General features: G+C 47.9%; 1 protein-coding gene across 6 annotated transcripts in view; it reads right to left on the bottom strand.

Annotated features, from left to right (window-relative positions):
• The window catches only part of LRRC20 (leucine rich repeat containing 20), a 73,074-nt gene that overhangs the window by 24,009 nt on the left and 32,847 nt on the right, over positions 1-16,218 (bottom strand). For 5 of the 6 annotated variants that reach the window (XM_036026855.1, XM_028512321.2, XM_028512323.2 and 2 more), the window contains one exon: positions 11,031-11,180. The exons of the other annotated variant lie outside the window; for it this stretch is intronic. In XM_036026855.1, the coding sequence (XP_035882748.1) occupies positions 11,031-11,180 (150 nt within the window). The remainder of the gene's footprint in view (positions 1-11,030; positions 11,181-16,218) is intronic. 6 annotated transcript variants of the gene reach the window in all.

Raw genomic sequence — 16,218 nt, 5'->3', positions numbered from 1 at the left:
GTTCAACTTTAAAAGCATTTTTTGTTTACAAAAGCAGTGCTGGCTCATTGTAAAAATATTGACATCTCAAAACTATGGAACATAGAAAAATGGAAATTTCATGTATTTCTATTCCCAGAGAGGACCAGTGCTGTTTGGTAGGCATTCCTTCATATTTTTCTATCTACATACTAATGGATGGATGGATGGGTGCACAGGTGGATGGATATTGTTTTCAAAAAACAAAAATGAAATCATAGATTATACACTCTTTGAGACTTGCTTTTTTCACTCAATAGAGCTTAGGCAGCTTTCCAAGTCATTTCTTGGTGTCTCTGGAGATCGCTGCTTTAAAGGTGAAGAGACCTATGGGTAAAAAACCACCCACTGCCCCAGCGTCACATTCCTCAGGACAGCTGCTCTCTGAAGCCCAGTCCTTTTAAGAAAAAGCCCAGCCGCAAGGGGGAGGGGCTGGCTCTCCCTGATGGGTGGTCTCTTCCCCAGCTCAGAAGCTATTCTGAAAAGCAAAATGCATAGAGGGAATAATGGATGGGTAGGCAGGGCTCCTCACCCCTGGGTTCAGCTCCTTAACTGCATGAAGGTAATCAAAGGGGCTGCACTGAAACTGGGAAGGAGGGGGGCCATTTGCCACCTGATTTTTCCAGTGTTGCACCCCTCATCCCCGTGGCACTTGTTCTTTAAAGGGATACTTAGCAAATCCTTGCTCATTGCAGTGCTGAATGAATGAAGGGGGAAGAACAAGGAGGACTTGGTTCTGGTCTAACTCAGCAAGAGTCCCTGGGCTCTCCTCTCTCTGGATGGACTCACGGGAAGGCCTTCTCTGCCCATTTCCAGCAGGGCTGTGAGGATGAGCTGAGACAGCGTTGTGAAAGGCAGGGCATGCTGCACGACACCGATATTTATTAAGCACCTGTAACACACAGAGTCCTGTATTTGAACATGAAAAGAATAATCTTTGAAAGCACTCATTCAATGAAACTATTCCTGTTAGAGAAGTACAAGATCCATGAGATTAAATTCTTGGCTTATACAGCCTTTTGTGGAAACAAAATTGAAAGCTAACAAATGCAGGCAGCAAAAGAGAAAATAAAAGAAGAGAAGGTGAATGCAGCTAAAGCACATGACTTACAGGTAAGTCAGTCAGATGCAGTGATATCGAAAGAGCCTTCACTCGCTCTCAACACACACCTACACACCACTCGGCAGCTGCCACAGGGTGGGCACCGCGTGACTGGGGAAATCACAATGAACGCTAGATCTCTCCCTAGCTAGTGGGGGGAGAAAGTAATAAACAAAAAAACCACACAAATAAATAAAGATTATTTCAGATGACTAGGAAGGTATTTAAGGTCAGAGTGAAAGATGACAAAAAACCATTTGTGCAAAAAGCCCAGACGAATGCTATCAGAAGAAATAGGCTCAGCACACACAAGGAACAGAAAAGAGGTCAGTGTGCCTGGCGTGGGGAGGGAGAGAGGAAAAATGGTGAAAGTGGAGCCGGGACCACATTACACAGGGCCTCGGACACCGTGGGGAGACACAGATTTAGTCTGAGCGAGAGAGGAAGCCAAGGAAGGCATTCTGAGTCTGACTGTGCACGGCCTCGTAGGTCTTGTGTTGGTTGAATTCACATCCTAGGAACTCACTAAACGAGGAGGGTTGTTTTGTTTGTTTTAGCAGGTTCCTTGGGGTCTTCCATGTAGACAATCATGACATCTGCAAGCAGAGAGTTTATTTCTTCATCTCCCATCTGTACATCCTTAGTTTCCTTTGCTTATCTTAGTGCAGTGGTTAGAACTTTCCAAATGAGGGCAGATGTCTCTGCCTGTTCCCAGTCTTCCGGGAAAGCATGTCATCAGCAAGTCTGACCTTGGCTGTAGAAATTTTATAGCCGTTCTTTACCAAACTGAGGTGCCTTCCCTGTATTCCTAGTTTCCTGAGAGGTTTTCTCTTTTTTAATCATAAATGGGTGTTGGAGTTTGTCCAGCGCTGTTTGTCAGCACATGTGCTAGACGACACTGGCTGATCCCCAAATGCTGAGCCAGCCTCGCACCTGTGAGAGAACGGGATAACTCCCACTTGGTCGTGGCATGGAATTCTTTCCATACGCTGCTGGGTTGGATCGCTACCATTTTGCTGAGAATTTTTTGTGGCTCACTTAGTTCATGTGAGACACTGGTCTGTCGTTTTCCTTTTTCTTTTGTTTTATTTTTGTTTTGTTGCCATCTGGATTTGAAATCAGAGTCATACTGGCTTTGTAGCGTGGGTTGGAAAGTGTGCCCTTTTCTGTTTCCTGGAAGAGTCTGTGTAAAATTGATGTTAATTCTTGTCTGAGAGTTTAACGAATTTTCCAGTGAAATCACCTGAGCCTAGAGCTTTCTTTTTTGGGGGGGGTCTTCGTATTCATGAATTCAATTTATGTGATGGTTATAGGACTATTCGGATAGGCTGTTTCATCTTGGTTGAGTTTTGGTAGTTTGTGATTTTTAAGGAACTGGTCTATTTCTTCTAAGTGTCAAAATTTATAAGGGTAGAAAACTGTACTTGAACAACAATTAAAATTAAAAAAATTAAAAAAAATTATGAAGACAAAGTTGTTCATGATAGGTCCAGTCAGTCTGGAGTGGAAACCAAATCACGAGACTATTTCTGGGCCCCCTCACCAGGGAAAGGCAAAAAAAGTGGGTTCCCTGACACAGGTGCCCCATACCCGTCAAAGTCCCCGTCCTGCCTAACTCCTGGGACTTCACGTCATTCCAAGCTGGGCGCTTGAGATTCTCTGCTGTTTTCACTTCAGAGGAAGAATAAAAATGCAGCCACCAGTCCAGCCACTCAGGTGGCTGACATGCTGAGCTTCCAAGGAAACACAGTTGTGGCCACATCTAGCTTTGCCTCTCACCCCTGGGGTCACAACACATTCTTTCTCAACATTGGGGTCACATCAATGTCCAGGGTCTTGCCACCTTCTCTCTTGGCAAAGAGGGCTGAGGCCCTCCGGGCCCAGAGGACGGCATTAGGGGGCCTCTGGACGTTTCTCCTGCTCGCTTACACCAGGGCTCTGAGTGGGACAACTCAAGCTCCCGGGATCGACAGGGGATCTGGGAGGAGACCCTACTCCCATGGCATTCTCTTGTTTATCATCCCTACGGAACTGTGGTTTCCAGTATCTGTTAAATGGACCTCTCCTTCCCCAAGTTCTTCTTATTACTTCCTAATCATCCCTGTCTTGGACAGCTGCCAAGGCTGAGTCAAAGGCCTTAGACTGACCCTGGAGGAGAAAGGCCTGCTGACTCCACTAAGGAACAGATGAGGCTGCCCACAGTATTTTTGTAGCCAGGCAGCAAGGGAAGGTGCCAGCTCCAAAAATACCTGTCCATGCCCTGGCTGGTGTGGCTCAGTGGATTGAGCACCAGCCTGTGAACCAAAAATACCTGTCCACGAGGACCAGTCAGTGCCGTGGCTGCCACCCCCACATCAAACAGCAATCCTGCTGTGGCCTGCAAGGGCCCCCGCAGGGCAGTCAGCCAGTGTGGCGTGGCACTGAGTGCCCTTCAAATGTCTCGTGCTCCATACAAAGGCAGCTGCTGCCCACGGGGACCGAGGAGTGTGGAGAGAGGAGTGAAGTTTCTGAAAGGAATGTCCACTCCTTGGATGGACAGAGGGAAGGGGTGAGAAAACTCTTCTAACCAGGTTTGGAACAAACCGAAATGCAGCGCTAACCGTTCTGCCCTGTGAGAAGAATAGGGCAGTTGCCATTGTCCCAACAGGGCCAATATCTAAAACGTGCTGCTAAGTAAAAAAGGCGAGTTGAGAAACAGGGCACACCCTCTCCTCCTGTTAGCAGTTATGAAGGGGCTCTGTGGATCTGGACCCTCCACACCGGCCCCTTCTTTCTCGCTGTGTGACCTCAGACAAGTTACTTACATTCTCTCTGCCTCAGTTTCCTCATTTAAAAAAAGGAGACAACATCGGTACTGACCTTATAGGGTTGTAAAGGCTGAAACAATTTTATGCTTGCAAAGTGCTTATAACAGCGTCTGCCTGTGGTGGTACAGTTTCAATGCCACTGCCATTAAACACACTTACGTTCACATTGGTGTAGAAGAAGTACGTCTAGAACTGCTAGTGGTAGTTGCTTCTGTGCAGGGGAACGGGGGGTCTGGGGACAGCTGTAAGAGGAAGACTTATTTTTCCTCATTACTCTCTCCAGCCCTGGGGGTATTATTGTATTGTGTACATCTATTACATTTTCAAAAACAAATCATAGGAAACTGCTTTCAAATGAAGCCTCTCAGCTTTAGAATGACGAGACAAATGCATAGGGAGCAGGTAAGATGGGTGGAGGGGGTGGCGACTGTTATAAATCTTGGCGCCAGGAGTGAAAGTCTCTGTTCAGAGCCCAGAACACAGGAATTGCGAAGTCTCCCTTCATGGCACGTGGGGGTGGGGGAGGGGGAGGGATGTCAGCTCTGGTCGTGCCCTGGACAGCTGACTGAGGCACTTGAGTTTGTGTAGAGTCACAAACAATGTCCCAGTGCTCCCGGTGTGCACACGAGTCCCAGGCCAGTCAGGCAGAGGCAGCCCGGAGTCTGCGGAACTGCAGGGCTGGCAAGACGCAGGATGGAGCTGTTCTCCTGCTCATGCGGCAGGAGCAGCTCTCTGGGCTGCCTCCAACTGTCGTCTAAAGGAACTTATTCCGCTCATTCCTGTTCACTAACTTCATTTATGCATTTGTTTATTTCTAATGTACACATAGTTTGGTTTATAAGAATATATAAATAAAGATAACAAGTTAATAGCCTGTGGGATTTATACACCTCTGTGAAGTAATAGCATTATGCCCATTTGAGGATGCAAATAGTTTGCCCAAGGTCAGATGGCTTGGAAATGCCAGGCCCAGTTTTCAGACCCCAAGTTCCCCACAGTTCCTAGCACAGTGGCTGGCAAACAGCAGGCACCCAGGAGCTGAGCAACCAAGGAATGATAAAATCCCCATCCACCAGTGCTCCGTCTAATAAACTGAGAAAGCCACTGTGCCAGCCGTTTCCAGCAACTGCCACCATACCAGTGTCTTCTGCAGTGAGATTCTGCAGTAACTCCCATCAAGTGGATGAGTCTAGGTCCCCGGCTCTTGAATCCAGGCTGGCCTTGTGGCCACTCTGACTAATAGAATGCAGCAGAAGTGATGTCCTGAAAGCTCCAGTCCCAGGCAGTAACTACCCACTTCCTTCCTCTTGGAGTCCAGCCACTGTGCTGTGAGGAAGTCCAAGCGGATTAGAGGCCACACGGAGCCTGGCCCTGGAGGATGAGGGACCTCCCTCCTCGGAGGGGTGATCTCAGTCTATACTACATGGAACAGAAGAACCACCCAGCAGAGGTCATCTGACTCACAGAGGTGGAGGAAATAACGCACTGTCGGTCAAAGCAAGTAAATCTTAGGGAGGCTTGTGGTACAGTACTAGATCAAAAAAGCAGCTATTCTGCAGCCGAGGATTCTTTTGGAGCAACACACTCCTGCCTGGAGGTTCTAAGGAGAGTGGCCCCCTCCCGCCAGCATCACAGGCCCAGGCTGTGCGGGAGAGGGAAGCAGATCTCAGATGCTGCCCCACGGGACAGGTCAGCCTCCTCCTCCACCTGCTGCACTCCATAACCAGCACCTCCACAGTGGTGGGGGCAGCGGCTCCCGCTAGGGCTTGAAGAAAACACACGGAGATTAACTTTGAGCTCCGCCAGAATGTGGCCTGTGTGCCACAGGAGGGGCCGAATGATGAGCGGAGCTGAGGGAGGTAAGGCAGCTGGGAAAAGCCGGCAGGGCAGTTCCTTAGAGAAGGCTTCCCTTTTGGGGCGCAACCCCAGCTCCACAGAGAGACGAGGTGGGAGGCCAAGCAAGCAAGTGGGGAGACCGAGGCAAGAGGCCCTGGACCCATCGGGCGTGTGCGTTCCCTATCAGTGCTGTAAAACATCACCACAAATTGGTGGCTTAAAACAATACAGTTACCACCTTACCATTATGGAGGTCAAAACACCAGCATGGGTCTGGAGGACTAAAATCAAGTTGTCAGCTGAGTGATGTGCTTCTGTGGGTTCTAGGGGAGAATCTGTTCCCTGACTTTTCTGGCCTAACTAGAGGTTTAGAGCCATGTCATTCCAGTCCCTGCTGAGGTCATGCCATCAACTTCTCTGACTCTGGCCCCCCTGCCTCCTTATAAGGACCCGTGTGCTTACACTGGGCCCACCTACTCAGTCCAGGGCATCTCCCCATTTCAAGGTCCTTAACTGCATCACATCTGCAAAGTCTTTCTTACCATGTGAGGTAACATAGCCACAGGTTCCAAGAATTAGGATGGACATCTTTGGGAGGGTCATTAATCCGCTGACCACTGGTAGAAAGCCAACCACTCACCCACCCAGCAGCAAACACCCGCTACTCTGTGCCAGGCACCGCACTGGGGAGCAAGGGGCCTGCAGCTGCTTGCAGGCTGCACGTGGGATGACATAGTCAGTCTTCACAAGAGCCCTCCATTATACCAAGGGGGAAACTGAGGCACAGGGAAGTTAAATAATCTGCCTGTGGTTACAGAGCTAATAAGTTGCAGAATATCAGTCAGAGCCCCAAAGGGGAAGAGCTGCACACTCAGATCAACTCAAGGAGGGTTTATTTGCCACAGAGTATGTCCAAAGACTTGGGTGGCCACTTGTGGGTGGCAAACACAAGGCCCAAGAGCTGAATCCGGCCCTCCACCTTGTTTTAGTTGGCCCGGCAACTTGTTTCTACCTGGTGGCAGCACTGAGCTCCTTGCCCCTAGTTAAGGAGTAGTTACATTTATACAGTCCTAAAATGACATTTGGCCCTTTGAAGGCAACCACCAGGCTGACGTGGTCCCTGGTGAAAATGAGTTTGACACCCCTGCTATAGGGGAACTTAAGGGACCATGAGGTAACCAGGGTTAAGAGCAGGGAGTTGTCACCACCCAAAATGACAGAGTCGTGTTGAAGCTGCTTTGAGGAAAGTGACCTGCAGACCAGGGGCACAGCCAGCCCGAGGTGGACCTCACAGGGAGGTGGCCAGCAGAATAAGCTCACTAGCCTTACTCTCCGCTCTTCCTCTGACCTGCTGAGGCTCCCCAGTGGCTGCGCCTAACCTCAGGCGAGGGTCAGAGGGCTAACCCTCAGAGCACGGATCTGCCGGGTAAGGGGAAGATGTCACACGCCAGAACTGGGCTCAACCTCGGTGTCTGTGCTTTAAGCACCAAACGACCCAGCCTCTCTTCTTGTTGGTCCCAGTTGGTTCAGCGTGACAACAGAGAAGGTTGCTCTTCACCTCCTGGTGAACTCCAGGCTCAGGTGACTTCAGTGCTTGACAACTTCATGGTGCAGTCCAACTGCCTTAAAACGCCCTCACCCGCTGGCCTTGGTAGTCCTATCTCTGGGATTCTGTCCAAAGGATCCTTCTCCCTACCGAGGTCAGCCAGGTAACCCTAGGGGCCAGGTGCTCTTGAGGACTGACGGCAAAAACTGATGTGGCAGGCCACAGCCTTGTCACCCCCTTGGAATCGGGTAGGGACTCTTGGTCACCGGCAACTGGGAGCTGCCTTTGTGGGTAGCTCAGGTGCGATGGACCCTCCCGGACCTGCTACTTCAGCAGTGGCTGTGCTGAGGGAAGCAGAAAATGCATGCCTATCGGAGTATATCTGCCCGATCCCACACTGAAACTGACTGCTGCACAGCTCCAGTGTCCGCGCTGCTCTCCAGCACGGTGCCCCTCTCCTCCCCTCCTTCACCTGCTAAAGAAAACCTTCACCATCAGCTGAAGAAAAGTGCCCCAGGGGCTGCAGCGAAGCGGGAAATGGGGGAAGAACATGGAACTTTGGGGAAGTGTCTGTTGCAGCACCCCTCATGTTAGTGGGCGGTTGTCTGCTTGCATACCCGACTCCCCCGAGAGACTGGGAGCTCCTCTAGGACCGGGTCTAGGTCTTAGTTTCCTTATCCTTCCCAAATACCGGGTGCTGTGAGGACTGAATGAGTTGATGCATGTAAAACCCTCAGCATGGAGCCGCAAGGGTGAAGTGCCCGGTGAATTTGGGCTCTCCTGTTATTACTCACCCATCCATGCCCACAGCTGGGCCCAGAACAGGCGCTCGTGAGGAAAGACAGTCTGTGAGACACTGAACGCACACACAGGCAATGGCCAGCACATCTATATAAAGACAGAACTCTGACCCACAGCGTGCAGCAACCTGCCCAGCAAACAGACCCATCTGCACAGTAACCAGCTCAGGAAGCTAGTCTGCCGTAAGTCAGACTCGTAGAAGTCAGACTGCTTCTCTATCAACAATCCAGGAAGCCAAACAACCCTCTCTGTAACAAATGGCCCCAAATGGCCAGAACTTGATTACTGACGGTGTCCTTAATTTTTGTCCCCACTTCCAACTTAGCACCAACCAGAGAAAGCCAAATACGCACCCTAACCAATCACACAGGATTCCCCACTGCTAGCTGGCCTGCCGCCAGCTCCCTGGGCCGATTGGCCTCCAATCAGGGCACGCCCAAAGCCTTCCCTTTCATCCACTGTAAAGCTTTCCCACTCCTCTGCCTGCCTTTGAGCCTCTGCCAAGTCCAAGGACAGTAGCTGACTCCCTCACTAGAGCCGCTCTGAAAGAGCAGCCGCTGCCAGTTCTCATTTGGGCGGTCTTGGTTCATTTCTGCAGGTGTATCTCACACACCTCTGGCCTGGCAGGCCCAGGATGCACTCAATAAGAGCTAAGTGATTTGCATAGAGAAGTGGGGAGAGGGGATCACAGGAAAAGGGGAGATAAAAGAGCCAGAGCTGGACCCTGGGACCCACTTGCCCTTTGGACTGATTTCGTTTGTGCCACTGTCCTTCCCAGGGCTTGCTGTTTCCTGCCTAAAATGGGTGAAGGACATCAAGGGGAGGCAACCATTTAAAGACGACCTGCTCAGAGGGGCCATGAGCCAAGTAGAAGACGGTCCCCAGGGCACCCACAGATGGCAACCTAGCAGGAAAGGAGTCACAGATGGTGCTCTCCCCAACACCAGAGCAGCCCCCTCCTCTGTCAGAACCCAGAAAAAGACACTGACAGGCTGTGAGGAGCCCAGCAGACCCTACCCAAGCCCCCTCCTCACACATAAAAGGTGAGGGTTTTCCTATTTGAGAGAGAAACCATGACAAAGCCTGGGGCTCAGAGCTATCTCTGTGGCCGCAGGTTGGTCCTCAGCTCCAGCCCCTCGCTGCTGGGTACATGCAGCCTTCGCTCTGTAACCCAAGGCAAGGACAGGAGGGAGTTCAGACTCTACCCTTTAACAGACTTCTGCCCGAAAGCGTATGACGAATATATTTCCAGGGCCGAGGCCTGAGTGCACGAGGCTGTAAGCACATTTCACTGGCATTCCTTGCGGTCCCCCTGGAGAGGGCCAGCTTGCTCATCCCACAAGGCACAGCCCAACGTCAAATCCTTTGAAAGTCCTTGCTTCCACACCCACCCCATTGCCTATGCCACTCTCGGGAAAAATTTGTTCCTCTTCCCAGCAGTCCCAGTGTTTTGTCCACACTAGTATCATAGCACTTGGTGTTGTTGCCGAGTTCATTCTCCTTCAGGGAGAGACCTGGTCCCCTGGTCTTTGTTTCTGAGGCAGAGGTCTGGACCACAGGAGGTGCCCAAGGGTTGGGTGAATGCACTGGTGAATCCTTTTATCCACAGGAAGGCCCCCTGCCTGACTGCCCTCCCTATGGGCTCCAGTCAACCCCTACCACCCACTTTCTATCTTTCCATCCTCCTCTGGAAAGCAAACATCCAACCCCAATTGGCTACATAGAGTTCTGGGGGACCCTTAAGCTAACGCAGGTGGCCTAGAAAGGCAGCCCTGGCCTGGGAGGTGGGCAACCAGGGCGTACTGCTCTGAGACTCTGGACAAGCCCCTTCTCTCCCTGCGCCACCCCTGAAATGAGGTAACAGAGACAGCTCTGATATTTTATGGAAGATTCTCCCACCTGTGGCCCTTAGGCTACATCTAGTGTGTTATGGTTTTCATATTATATAACAATATGAGCTTTGTGTGTTTCACTCGGAAATGACTACACAAACCACGCCCTCTCCCTTGCCCTTGTGTCTGAGCCTCACCAGTGGTCTTTCCAGGTCCTGCCCATAGCTCCCACCTGAGTCACTGGTTGCCAATTCACACTCCCTCTCCTCTCTGGGCTCTGCCTAATGCCCAAACCTCCTCCAGGAAGCCTAAACTCAGCTGTACGAGCAACGCTTGCTCGTGCTCCTCCTGTTCCATCAGGATTTTGCATACTGGTTTCTTCTCTAAAGAGGCTCTTAGACCCTTTTCATGACTCTATCAGACAGAGGATTCTAGAAGGCAGGAAGTGCTCTCCCCAGCTCTCCTGCTCCTCCATTTCACAAACATGCCAAGCGCCCAGGTTGCAGCTCCATCCATGCAGCTGAGTAACACTGGAGGGGCTGCTCTGTGGGGAGGGGACAGGCACTGGAGTGTCCATTGCACCCTGCTTGTCCATCCGGAGGAGCCATTTCATAAGAATCTGTAATGCCCACCCATCGGCCTCCCACCCACCTCCCTGCCAAACTCCCTTGTCCACTCGCTCTGTGTGTGCCCCATGGAGGAAAGAAACACCAGCAATCCTGGAAACTGTCACTCCCGAACTGGGAAAACAGCACAGGAAAACAATGCCAGACTGGGGGGCTGGAAGGGGAAGTTTACCAAGAAATACCACTCCTAGACCTCTGGACCCCAAACATCCTGCTGTTTAGGATAAGAGAAATCACTCCAGCAGCCACACCCTGGGCCATTAGCCAAGTAGATTCACAGCCATGTAGGCAGAAGCGACACAGACATTTCCAGACTTCAGGAAGGACACAGGTCCATCCTCAAAGCCTCCCCCAGGGAATGACTTCCTGGGTCCAGCTGATGTCCAGTTACACTCCCAACAGGGTCAGAGCCTGAGGACCAGAGCTAGCCACGCCCCCCAGCCTGAGCTGCCCGGGGCCTACCTCGGAGCTGACAGAATGTGGTCATGAACTTGCTGGTGAGGGACTTGAGCTCGTTGTTGGCCAGTGTAATGAGCTGGATCTGGTCGGTGACATTCCGCAGGACCTTGTAGATGCCAATGGGGAAAGAAACCAGCTTGCACTCGGCCAGATCTGCAGCCAAAGAACAAAGACAGACCAGAGTTAGCAGTCACAGCTGCCCAAGGACTTGACCAGCCCCGGTGCTCCTTCCCAGCCCCCTTGCTCTCCCACCTGTCCCCCCTGTGCCAGGCTTGACACCCTGTCTTCCCTCCTGCAAGAGTCTTCATTACCCTTAACCACACTTGTCCCTACCTCGCACCTGAACCTTAGGTTTATTCCAGCACCTTCTCTACCACCACAGCCTACTAGCCATAATGTGGAAGGCAGAGCTCTGCCAGCACAGAGATGACCAGCATTCATGGCGATGTCCTTGAGGCCCTGCAAAATCCACAAGTCCCTGTGGAATCATCCAAGTCTCAGCAGTGAGGCTGCGGCCTTATGACTACTTTATAATAGTCAGAGAACAGGCAAGTCACACAGACTTTGTGGTTTGACCTTCTTCCCAGTCCTGTCACTCCAAAGATAAGTACGTCTTGCACAAGAGGCAAGTCAACTGCTGCAGAGCCTTGCCTGGCAGTTCCTCAAGAACTACCGTATGGCCCTGGCCGGGTGGCTCAATTGGTTAGAGTGTCGTCTTGATATGCCAAGGTTGCAGGTTCAACCCCCAGTCAGAGTACATACATAAATCAACTGGTGAATGCATAAATAAGTAGAACAACAAATTGATGTTTCTTTTTTTCCTCTTTCTCCCCACCTCTCTCTCTTCCTTCCTCTCTCTAAAATCAAGAAATAAGGATTTTTAAAAAGTTCCACTCCTAAGATATACCCAAGAGAATAAAACCATGGGTCCACACAAAAACATTACACATGGGTGTTTGTGGCAGCGTTATCCATAACAGCCAAAACATGGCGATAACATAAATGCCCCCCAGCTGCTGAATGCACAAGCAGACTGTGGTATCTCCATAAAAAGGACTGTGTTTAGCAATAAAAAGAAATGAAGTACCAACATACACTACAACACTGAAGGACATGTAAAACATTATGGTAAGTGAAATAAGCCAGTCACAAAGGATGACATATTGTATGAGGTCGTTTACATGGAATGTCCGGGACAGGCAAACATATAGAGGCAGAAAGCACATCAGTGGTTCCCTAAGCCTGGAGGGCATGGGAGGGTTGTGGGAAGCAGACCAAGGGGTAATCTTTGTGGGGGTAATGCAAATATTCTACCCTTTGACTGTTCACAGTAATCTCTTACAATCCTTTGTATTTCTGTGGTATCAGTTGTAACATCTCCTCTTTCATTTCTGATTTTATTTATTTGGTTCCTCTCTCTTTTTTTCTTCATAAGTCTGGTTAAAGCTTTGTCAATTTTGTTTATCTTTTCAAAGAACCAGCTTGTGGATTGATTCACTGATCCTTTGAATTGTTTCTTTTAGTCTCTATGTCATTTAATTCTGCTCTGATCTTAATTATTTCCTTCCTTCTACTCTCTCTGGGCTTTGTTTGTTGTTGTTCTTCTAGTTCTGTAGATATAGGGTTAGGTTGTTTATTTGAGATTTTTTAAAGTATTTTTTATTGATTATGCTATTAGTTTTCCCAGTTTCTCCCCTTTATCCCCCCTCCACCCTGTCCCCCGAAACCCTCCAGCATTTCCCCCCACCTTAGTTCATGTCCATGGGTGGTACATATAAGTTATTTGAGTCCTCTGTTTCCTATACTATTTTGTATCTCTCCCTGTCTATTTTATGCCTACTAATTATGCTTCTTCTTCCCTGTACCTTTTCCTCCCCATTCCTCCCTCCCCCTCCCCACTGAACTCCCTCTGTGTGATGTCTATTTCTCTGATTCTGTTCCTGTTCTAGTTATTTGCTTAGTTTTTGTTTTCATTGTTTTTCTTTTCTTTTAGGTTCATTTGTTGATAGTTGTGAGTTTGTTGTCATTTTATTGTTCATATTTTTTATCTTCTTTTTCTTAGATAAGTCCCTTTAATGCTTCATATAATCAGGGCTTGGTGATGATGAACTCCTTGAACTTGACCTTATCTGGGAAGCACTTTATGTGACCTTCCATTCTAAATGAAAGCTTTGCTGAATAGAGCAATCTTGGATGTAGTTCCTCGCCTTTCATGACTCCTAATACTTCTTTCCAGCCCCTTCTTGCCTATAAGGTTTCTTTTGAGAAATCAGCTGATAGCCTTAAGGAAACTCCTTTGTAGGTAACTATCATCTTATCTCTTGCTGCTTTTAGGATATTTTGTCTTTAATCTTGGGTAACTTAATGATGATGTGCCTTGGTGTGTTCCTCTTTGGGTCCAACTTCTTTGGGACTCTCTGGGCTTCCTGGACTTCCTAGAAGTCTATTTCCTTTGCCAGACTGGGGAAGTTTTCCTTCATTATTTGTTCAAATAAGTTTTCAATTTCTTGCTGCTGTTCTCCTTCTGGTACCCCATAATTCAGATATTGGAATGTTTCAGGTTGTCTCAGAAAATCCTCAGCCTTTCTTCATTTTTTTAATTCTTATTTCTTTGTTCTGATCCAGCTGGATGTTTATTTCTTCCTTTTGTTCCAAATCATTGCTTTGAATCCTGGTTTCTTTCTTGTCACTGTTGGTTCCATGAATATTTTGCTTTATTTCATTTTGGGTATCTTTCTTTTGTTCTTTCATTTTTTGACCAAGCTCAATCAGTTCTGTGAGCATTTTGATTACCAGGGCTTTAAATTCTCCATCAGATGGGTTGGCAATCTCCTCATTGCTTAGTTCTCTTTCTGAGGTTTTGCTGTGTTCTTTCATTTGGGCCATATTTCTTTGTCTTGTTAAGTTGTAATAAGCAGGGCCTTAGGTATTCACTGAGGCAGGGCAACCCTCCTTGCTGTGCTGCCTGTGGGGGAGGGGCCAGAGAGGGAGCAACGCAAGCTGCTCGTCTCTAGCGCACTTTCCCACAGACTCTCTGTCAGACAGGAAGTGTCTCCCACCGCAGCAACCCCAGCCTTAGCCCACAGTCAGCTCTGAGTCTCCGTTTTTTCCCCCCCGTAAGTCAGTCCCTCCAGTGCAGCTCTGCTGAGCTGGGCAGTCAGCCCCACCCCCCAGCCGCCTTGTTGGGGGTTTTTTGAGTCGGCCTGTGTGGTCCACCTTACCGGTCTGGTTATTTTGGTTGATTTTTTCATTAATTCCTTGATTGTCAGAGTTCCATGGAGTTTGATTTTCTGGTGATTTGGGTTGTTTATTGATTTTAGATTGGTTGTTATCCTCCTTTTGGTTGTGTGAGGAAGCGAATGGTTTCCACCTACGCCTCCATCTTGGCCGGAACTCTTATTTGAGATTTTTCTACCTTCTTTAGGTAGGCCTGTGTTGGTATGAACTTCCCCCTCAGGACTGTCCTCGCTGTATCTAAAGGTTTTATGCTGTTGTTTCATTTTCAATTGTTTCCAGATACTTTTTGACTTCTTCCTTGATCTCATTGTTAACTCATTCATTATTTACTAACATTATTCAGTCTCCATGTATTTGAATATTTTTTATTTTTTCCTTGAGGTTGGTTTCTAGTTTCAAGCCATTGTGATCTGGGAAGATGCTTGATATGACTTCAATTTTCTTGAATTGGTTGAGGCTTGTTCTGTGTCCTACCATGTGGTCTCTCTTTGCAAATGAAAAGATAAGCTGTATGTGTGTTTGAAAGAAATGTACCTTTTCTTCTTTGGGGTGAATGCTCTGTAAATATCAATTAAGTCCATTTGATCTAGAGTGTCATTCAATGCTACAATATCCCTATTGATTTTTTGTTTGGACAGCCTATCCATTGTTGACAGCATGGTGTTCAAATCCCCTATTATGACTGTTTTGCTGTTGATCTCTTTCTTCAAGTCTTCCAAGATTTTCCTTGTATGTTTAGGTGTGCCTATATGTTGGGTACGTATATGTTTACAAGGGTTATATCCTCTTATTGGACAGTCCCCTTAAGTATCGTGTAGTGACCTTATTTGTCTCTTGTTATAGCCTTTAAGTCTACTTTGTTTGATGTAAGTGTTGTCACCCAAGCTTTTTTTTCATGTCCATTGGAATATTTTTTCCATCCTTTCACTTTCAGCCCGTGTAGATCTTTTATTCTGAGGTGGGTCTCTTGTAGACAGCGTATCTGCAGGTCGTTTTCTTATCCATTCAGCTACCCTATGTCTTAAGAGTGGATCATTTAATCCATTTATATTTAAAGTTATTATTGATAGATATTTATCCATCGCCATTTTTTCCCTTTGTTCTTGTGTTCCTCTCTCTTTTTCTTCATCTTCCTAAAGCAGACCCATTAACATCTCTTGCAATGCTGGTTTGGTGGAGATATATACTTTTAGACTTTTTTTTGGTCTGGGAAGCTCTTTATTTCATCTGCCATTTTAATTGAGAGCCTTGCTGGGTAGAGTAGACTTGGTTGCAGGCCTTTGCTTTTCATTACTTGGAATATTTCATGCCATTCCCTTCTGGCTTGCAATGTTATTGTTGAGAAATCAGCTAATAGCCTTATTGGAGCTCCCTCATATGTTACTAGCTGTTTCTTCCTTGCTGCCTTTAAAATTCTGCCTTTGTTTTTAAATTTTGCCATTTTAATTATGATGTGTCTTGGAGAGGGCCTCTTCAGGTTCATCTTGGTTAGGGCCGTCTGTGCTTCCAGGACATGCATGAATTTTTTCCTCACTAAGTTAGGGAAGTTTTCTGTCATTATGTTTTCTAATAGGTTTTCTATCCCTTGCTCTTTTCCTTTGCTTTCTAGAATTTGTATGATGTGAATATTGTTATGTTTCATGTTGTCCTGCAGCTCCCTTAAACTATCCTTGTTCTTTTTGAGTCTTTTTGTTTTGTTTTGTTGCTCTAACTAGGTGTTTTTTCTCTACTTTGTCTTCTGACTTGCTGATTCAATCCTCTGCTTCATCCAGGCTGCTTTTAATTCCTTCTTTTCTTTTTAATTTTATTTATTTATTTTTAATATATTTTATTGATTATGCTATTACAGTTGTCCCATTTCCCCCTTCATCCCCTCCACCCTGTACCCCCTCCCCCACCCACGTTCCCCCCCTTTAGTTCATGTCCATGTGTCATACTTGTGAGTTCTTTAGCT

This window comes from Phyllostomus discolor, chromosome 5 (assembly GCF_004126475.2).
Source record: "Phyllostomus discolor isolate MPI-MPIP mPhyDis1 chromosome 5, mPhyDis1.pri.v3, whole genome shotgun sequence".
NCBI lineage: Eukaryota > Metazoa > Chordata > Mammalia > Chiroptera > Phyllostomidae > Phyllostomus > Phyllostomus discolor.
This window is presented reverse-complemented; position numbering and strand designations above follow the sequence as displayed.